General features: G+C 34.4%; 1 protein-coding gene and 1 long non-coding RNA gene across 2 annotated transcripts; both read left to right on the top strand.

The window, feature by feature from the left end:
- Nucleotides 1-1,190: 1,190 nt before the first annotated feature.
- On the top strand, nucleotides 1,191-1,824 carry LOC134283302 (uncharacterized). Its single transcript, XR_009995451.1, has 3 exons — nucleotides 1,191-1,233; nucleotides 1,376-1,471; nucleotides 1,614-1,824. It is a non-coding gene; the product is annotated as an uncharacterized LOC134283302 (long non-coding RNA).
- A 153-nt stretch (nucleotides 1,825-1,977) lies between these two features.
- Nucleotides 1,978-3,380, top strand: LOC134283304 (uncharacterized). Its single transcript, XM_062765764.1, has 4 exons — nucleotides 1,978-2,130; nucleotides 2,382-2,447; nucleotides 2,865-3,033; nucleotides 3,129-3,380. The coding sequence occupies exons 1-4, from the start codon at nucleotides 1,978-1,980 to the stop codon at nucleotides 3,251-3,253; spliced, it is 513 nt and encodes a 170-aa protein (XP_062621748.1). The 3' UTR covers nucleotides 3,254-3,380.
- The last annotated feature ends 5,379 nt before the right edge of the window (nucleotides 3,381-8,759 follow it).

Genomic DNA, 8,759 nt, shown 5'->3' with positions numbered 1-8,759 from the left:
GGGATGTACAAGAAAAAGGTTGTAGGAGCTGTTGTCGGAGATGGATGCATGGTCACGTGACTCAGTTGATTTACGTGATAATCTCTGATAAAATATGTACAAAACGAGATTGAAACCACAGTACTTGTATAATTTTTTTGATTGTTTGTTTATGTTCACCATCTAGTATAAAAATATCTGAAAACATTCAAAATTTCTTGCAAATATGATCAAATTACGGAATAGATTAATCCACTCTGCCGTTTCCCTACTCTGCGCGTTCTGTGCGTCTTTGACGTCATGTTGGTTCTTTAGTTCAGCAAGATCATACACGGTAAAAACGGGTAGTATAAAATCATAAAACGGGCCATAATATGTACATGGTAGCGTATTTAGTAAATTTCAGAACGCAAAAATATTTTTAAATGGTTGTTGACGGAAAAATTTTGTGGGTTTGTCTTATTTCGCTTATTTCAGGAATGTGTGACGTCATAGTTGGGTTTTCCCGTACTCGAGGAATGTAAACATGACACGTTTTTCTCATGATCATGACTCGTTTAACTTTGCCCCGTGCGATATTGAGCTCAGCTTCACCAATCGATATTTTTACAGTTAATCAATACAATGTCGACCTTGAACTTTTAAAACAGATTATGATTGCACACATAAGTACTCTGAAGTTGACATCAAGAAGATGCTTGAGTTTCTGATTGACAATATCTATGTTGTTTTTGGAGACCAGGTATTCCAACAATCTATTGGAATTCCCATGGGTACAAATTGCGCTCCGTTATTAGCAGACTTATTTTTATATTCATATGAAGCAGAATTTATGCAAAATCTTTTGCATGAAAAGAAGAAAACACTTGCTGTGGCCTTCAACTCGACATTTAGATATATCGACGACGTATTGTCAATTAATAATGATATTTTTCATTCCTACGTCGACAAGATATATCCTGGTGAGCTTGAGATAAAAGATACCTCAGAGTCGGACACTTCTGCTTCATACTTGGATATTTTACTTGAAAAAGACACTAATGGTAATCTAACAACCAAGCTATATGATAAACGTGATGACTTTAACTTTTCTATCGTCAACTTCCCTTACTTATGCAGCAATATACCTTCATCACCTGCATACGGAGTATATATCTCAGTTGATTCGATACGCAAGAGCAGATTCTGTTGCCGAGAGTGTATCCCCCAAGTTCATCCCCTCGATTCCTGGAATCGCAAAACCTCAACTCGGAGGTATGTGAACCTTAGTTTGTAGGGTGCTTTGTTGCCGATAATTTTAGCTTCAGCTATACCATTTGTACATTTTCTGATGTTTGAGTTCTCGGTTGTGTTTTCTATCAGAAAATTTAGAGGATTTTTTTCTTCCTTCTTTCAGGCAGGTTTATCATCACTAGGGCAAGAGTCCACTTTGCCGAGGGTGTATCCCCCAACTTCATCCCCTCGATTCCAGTCTCAAAACCTCAACTCGGAGGTATGTGAACCTTAGTTTGTAGGGGGCTATGTTGCCGATAATTTTAGCTTCAGCTATACCATTTGTACATTTTCTGATGTTTGAGTTCTTGGTTGTGTTTTCTATCAGAAAATTTAGAAGATTTTTTTCTTCCTTCTGTCAGGCAGGTTTATCATCACTAGGGCAAGAGTCCACTTTGCTGAGGGTGTATCCCCCAACTTCATCCCCTCGATTCCAGTCTCAAAACCTCAACTCGGAGGTATGTGAACCTTAGTTTGTAGGGGGCTTTGTTGCCGATATCTTGAGCTTCAGTCTGATCATTTTGTTCATTTACTGATGTTTTAGCTTGGTTGTTTTCAATCAGGAAATCATAGGGAACTTTTTTTTTCTTTTTTTTCAGGCAGAGTTGACATTGCCAGCGGGGGTAGGTGAAGTGAATTGATTCACTACTTTTATGAGGTGTGCTCTGCTAGTTAGTATATGTATCCTTCGTTATAAAATTTAGATATGTCTGAATTGAGTGTAACATGCCTTATGTAAAGCAAGCTCTTTCCTTGCTTCAGAATGTTGGAGTGACAGGGTCTGCAGATTACATAGATTTAGATGCCCCAACATCCAGTTTGGTACAGGGGGCATATTCCACCCTGTATCCTGACGAAATGGGAGCCAGCACAAAAACAGTCGTGTCACAGCTGCTTTGACACTGTGAAGCAGCTGGTGAATGAAGTTAGACAAGTCAGAGAAGAATTGGATTAATTTAAGAGGAAAATAAAGACAAGCTTTCATTATACAGTTTGTAAGTTTATGAACATAATAAGTACCTCTCTAAGAAGCGAATTAGCACTTTGACATTGCTATTCTTTAAATTAAGTTGGGGAAAGCTTTAAAACATATATATAGCATATAATACCTAGTCTTAAATTACTTGTAGAAAAGCAAGAGTGATGGAGACAGACCAGATGTCACAGAAGAAACAACATACAATGGATATAGCAAAGTAGGTTTACATATTTTAATTAAAAAAAAAATGTTTGTGGCAGTCTTGCAGAATTGTGCTTAAAAGAAAACAGATTTTTTTTTTGAAAGGATTTTAAAATTTGAGTCATCAATCAAAAAAAAAAGGTGGTCAATTGTTACAGCCATTTTCGGTTGTAGCAACACATTTATCTAAGGTTGAAAATGTTTATGCTTAATAGTTTCCTGAAAACATTAAGTTTAATGTCATTCACATAAATGATACTGAAAAATCGTCAATGAAGACTGTTACATCCAATCATTGGTCATTGATAGTTTATTCTTTGGTATTTTATACAACTGAAAAATGTTATAAATTTATATTCAGTAAAATTTAAGAGAGGATTTTTAGATATGAGGGTGTAAAAATGTTTATACCTCTTAAACTTTTATATTGAAGCAACAGCTTAAAGAAATGGTTTCCAACCAGAAATCCTCCACAGACGCTATCAAGTGTCTTTTCAAAGCACTATTTTCGGTGGGGGAGCTGACAATATCTAGCGTTACTGGAAAGAAAACAGTCAAGGCAAAGGATGGCCTCCAGGAAAGCAGGCGACAGTGTGTTGAAGGTACATATGTACTACAAATTAGAGATGGTACTTTGATTTATGCATGATGAATTTGTTTTGCAGCCACTCATAATTTCTCTATGTTATCATTTCAGTCATTATACAAGAAAAATTTCCAAAAATGGCATTAAAAGATATAAGAAACAAAATGAGGGACAGACTAAAGCTATTTCGAAGGAGCCACCTTCCCCCACCAACAACAACAGATAAGACAAATTAAATCTGAGATAAAGTGACATACAATGTTTATATTTAGACCAATGATTGTTATTTGTAGGAATGATGTACCAACAAGCATATTAATTAAGTAAATTTCTTAACTAGGTTTGCTCCTCAGCTTTTTAGCATTTTTTGTTATGACCTTTATTATTGCTATGTCAACCATGTCCAATTAAGATCCCATTATTGAATTACGTACCGAAAACATTTAGTGAGGAACTATATTCTATGATAAAAGTTTTTTGATGAGAAAGATAAATTTTTCCTCTTTTGATTGATTTTATGCTGTTGAACGTCCCTCTTAAGAAATTTTCACTCTTATGGAGATGCTGCCACCACTTGCTGGTGGAAGCTGCTAATTTTGTCCTAATTACTCAGTACTTCGGGGCCATTAAGCACTTGGGGATCTTTTTCATGCTGGCACCAGTACTGTAACACGGGACCTAGGTTTATACAGTCATCCACAGGACTGATCTCTACATCCCACAATGGGATTCAAAAGCGTAATGTAAGGATCAACACCTTTCTTCGCAACTCTCAAGCAGATGCTGTGTTCACTGCACAACGTGGGTAAAGTATTCAGTATTGTTAAGTTCAGATTTTTATTTTGATATGCAGGCTCAATGGAACACAGCTTTTTTCATTTATGCAAGAAAATATTCCAAAACTGTTTAGTTCCACACAAAAATAACCCGCTTACCGTCACTTTGACAACTTTCCACTTTGTTTGTATTGAACAAATTGTTGAGGAGTAAATAAAATTAAAATTCATGTTTTTTGCTTTTAAAATTGGTATATTGTGAAAAATTGTGACAATAACAATAGTGAATGTAAATACATTGTGTATGTAAAGAGAATAATACTGAGTTTAGATTTCATTAAGAAATCTGCACTACATATTAGAGTTCTTAATGTATTCCACATAGGAATTGCTAATTTTAGAAGTATCCCATAATTGTTATTACTTTTACTTTGTGTGCGAAATAAATTTTATTTCCATTTTAAATTTTTAATATCATTTATGTTTATAATTTTTTTGATTTACAGATATTATGTAACATCTCTATAATCTCAGGGTAAGTAAGACTGGGATTTTCCAGGAGTCATACATCAACTTAAAGCAGGATTTTAACGGATATCCCATGAAATCCTGCAAATTCCTAGCTGCTGATACTGTCCTGCTTACTGGGACTTTCCATGATAATCCCACATTATCCCCCTTCAGAATGCAGGATTAAGTGGGACTTTGCAAGAATTCAAAGGGCAGAATATATTATGTTCAACTGGTCCCTAAAATTCTTGAAAAGTCACACTGCCAATACCATCCCTATTATTCCTTGTTTATCTGGCCTTAAAGAACCAGGACTTTTCAGGACAATCCTGATAAATCTTGGAACTTTGTCACAAGACTTCCTGGGATATCCTGCTGAATTTTCAGAGAGGAAATTTCTATGTAAAACTTTAATCGGCAATTTTGGCCCCGCCCCTACCCCCGGGGGTCTTGAATTAAAAAATCTTGAATCTACACTACCTGAACATGCTTCCATATAAATATGATGAATAATGGCTTTGTCATTCTTGAGAAGAAGATTTTTAAAGAATTTTCCTATATATCTCTATGTAAAACTTTGGTCTGCCATTATTGGCCCGCCCTTCCCCCGTTAGTCATGATTTGAACAAACTTGAATCTACCCTACCCGAGGATGTTTCCCCATAAGTTTCATCTTTCCTGGCACATTGTTTCTTGAGAACATTTTTAAAATATACTGTTGTGAGATGTGTTGTATTTGTATTGTTTCATTATGTATATAATTAGTAACATTAAGTTTCTTGAACATGCCAGAGTGGTCAATATGTTTAGTCATTTTTTTCTAGAACATTCTTGAACTTTGTGTATGTCCAGAACTTTCCAGTAATATCATGTATTTACAATTTCTAGAATATTCTAGATTTATATTACTGTATAAATATCCTGTCAATTCGATGCATAGATATACTCTTGTCGTATGAGCACCATTGAGTTACAACTGGGACATAATTTCACTGGGACATTGTGTGCAGCAACGGACACTCTGATGTATGTATTTTTAGATTTTTGCTAAGTTTGTACTTAATGATTTGTATATTACTGTAAATAAATTATTGTTAAGTTTAAACTGTGTGATTGATCTTTGCTGGCATTTAGGGTTATTCTGACCCATAACAATACCACTAAATTTTCATTAATTCCAAATTATCTCCCCTTAAATGAGGGCGTGGCCCTTCATTTGAACAAACTTGAATCCCCTTCACCCAAGGATACTTTGTGGCGAGTTTGGTTGCAATTGGCCCAGTGGTTCTTGAGAAGAAGTCAAAAATGTGAAAAGTTTACAGACAGACGGACAGACAGACGGACGCCGGACAAAATGTGATCAGAAAAGCTCACTTGAGCCTTCGGCTCAGGTAAGCTTAAAATGTTCGGGTTTGTTCTTCATGAGTTATACTTGTAAGCGATAAATTTAATTTTTCGAAGGTGATTTCACGCAATGTCAACAAAGGATTATTTTTTTGTGTGACCTTACAAAAATTATTTTTTTTTACTTTTGAATTTTGATATCTTTAAAACGAAAGAAGACTTTGGGGATATAATTTGACAAAAGTTGAAATAATTTATGGACAATTATTTTTCAAAAAGAAAAACGAATATATATTTTTAGTGATTAGAATCGTACCAAGCGGCTTTAATAGGGATGTTTGTGATTTGGAAACAATTGGACATGTGCAGTGTAGTGACAGTGTATCTAAAAGTGCATCTAAAGAGACAAGAGAAGCTAGAAATGAGAAACGTGGAAAGCAAATTATAAAGTGTCCACTCAATATAGTGATTTCTATTTATATTAAGTGAGCACATTCATATTTTATGCAATTTGGTTATAACATGCTGTTCATTCATTTTATTTTGTTTTATATTTCTAGGTTACAACTTTTGTGTCAAATGTGTGTGTAATATTTAAGTCCAAGAACCTCTATGCAGCAAATAGATTTGCGCAGGAGCAACACAGTGGATTCAAGTATAGTTGTATAGAGTGTAATGCAACTCTTTCTAGAAAGGACTGAGATATGGCTCCAGCATTATGAATATAAGAACGGATTCTACAGGAAGCCAGGCAATCCAGATCGCAAACAAGGTAAAGGTCACCGATTGTGAGTTCGGGTAGTAAGGAGTATGACGAGATATCCATAGAAGCAGATGACCAATTTGACAAAGAAGAGGAGTTGAGTGTTATTAAACAATCGGAAACAATGTAGAAGAAAAAGGTGCAGTTAGATGTTGGAGAATATAAATAGAAGACAACGAAAGAGACGATAATATAAAATTGACAAAAAGAAAACGATGGACGATCCAGAAGACAACTCAGTGCTTGTTTATTTGCATAGTGTGTCTCCTTTGAAAAAGGCATCGAGGACAAATGTAACTTACCTTACTTCTACTGTATTCTACAAACAGACAATAATACGTTTGCAGACGATGTGAACTTTTCACCAGAACACGTCCTCCAGGCACAATACTCCTAGAAAGCCGTAATGCCTAAAGTGTGTCAAGGGCGCCCAGTAAGTTCCCAGGTAGCACAATACATTTTCAAAACGTTTTATTTGTGTTGCAAAAAGATTTTTTTTCGAAACATTTCATACTAAACATTTTGAAAATATTTTAAAAACATTTTCTCTTCTCATTATAACATTTTTAAAATATTTTCAAGAAGCTTATGATTAAATCCTTTTGGAACATTTATCTAGAATACTTTTAAAACGTTTTAAAAATGTTTCAAAAGGTATGTTTAGCATTCAAATGTCAAAGAGTTTTATATATCGTTCTGAGTACGTTCTAAAACCAGAAGTCTCTGTCTAGACTGAAGCTCTACTTGTTTGAACTTATCGCAAAGGAAGAGAAAAGTACTTAAGCAGCTTGGATTTGAAACTTTACAAAAGCAATAAATAGAATATTGATTGTTCATAAAGTCTCTTTATGTTCTTAATGAAGTCTACTTATGTGCCAAATTATATTAAAATCAGACCAAAACTGTCGGATGAGTAGCATTTTAAAAGAATTTCACAGAATTTTCTATTTTTAGTAACCACGGCAACACTGTTCATTGAAATCAAAAACCGATACACAGAATAAAGTATCATAGTATATTCTACTTGTGTGCCAAGTTACACTGAAATCAGACCAAAACATTAGGAGGAGTGGCATTTTGAAAGAATTTCACAGAGATTTCTATTTTTAGTAACTACGGCAACACTGTATATTAAAATCAAAAACTGATACATAGAATTACGTATCTTAGTGTATTCTACTTTTGTGTGAAGTTATACTGAAATCAGACCAAAACTGGAGGAGGAGTAGCATTTGAAAGAATTTCACAGAAATTTCTATCTTTAGTAACCACGGTAACATCGTTCGAAGAAATCAAAAACCGATACACAGAATTATGTTATGTATCTTAGTGTATTCTACTTGTGTGCCAAGTAATACTGAAATCAAACCAAAACTGTAAGGGAGTAGCATTTTGAAAGAATATCACAGAAATTTCTATTTTGGTCACCACGGCAACAATGTTCATTAAAATCAATAACTTGTACACAGAATTATGTATCTTAGTGTATTCTATTTGTGTGCCAAGTAATACTGAAATCAGACCAAAACTGTAGTGTTTTGTAGGGCTGGGTATCGAAATTTTTTTTTCGATAAGATACATATTGCGATACAGAGATGCGATACATATTGCAAATACGCACAAATTAGAATAACCTATTTTTTGCATGTTATTTTAGACTTGTTCCAAAAAGATGAAAGTATTTTTTGATTGCAGCATAAATTCATGAAAATAAATCAATAAATCATTTTAAAAATTGTTTTTATTTTATTTTAAGAGAATGGACAAGTGTATGTCTGTAAAACAGAGTAATTATATGCCCTTATTCTTCTTAAGAAAAACCAAATCATCAACTTGTTCAGCTTTTAGACAAGCTCTTGTACTTGAAACAATGTCACCACTGGTGCTGAATACTCTTTCAGAGGCAACAGATGACGCTTGGACACATAGATATTCCCCTGTTTGAAGAATTAAATTTGAAAACTCTGAACTCCTTTCCCTCTAGAACAGAAGAGGATTTGCTATCATGCTTGGTTGTGGAATTGCTCTGTACTTTTCCACTTCTCTTCTGACAATCTCACTATTTGGTAAAGGAGGATCATCATGAGTAACCTCTATCTCATCCTGAAACAATGATGACAAAGCTGACTTTTTCACTGGAGGCTGAAATTATAAAGTATATTTATATAAAAAGTTTTTAATAATCAAGACACATTTCTTAGTAAAGAACATGCTGTAGTTAGTGTTTATTTAATCATTTAGTACAAATTAGCAAAATATCTATTACCTCACAAGCATCAGCATCTGATACATCTTTAGGTGCAGCAGAGTAACTGTCAAGCTCCATGTTCAAACTTGATTGGGCAGAAA

This window comes from Saccostrea cucullata, unplaced genomic scaffold (assembly GCF_032062105.1).
Source record: "Saccostrea cucullata isolate Sc308-1 unplaced genomic scaffold, CSIRO_AGI_Scuc_v1 ctg5247, whole genome shotgun sequence".
NCBI lineage: Eukaryota > Metazoa > Mollusca > Bivalvia > Ostreida > Ostreidae > Saccostrea > Saccostrea cuccullata.
This window is presented reverse-complemented; position numbering and strand designations above follow the sequence as displayed.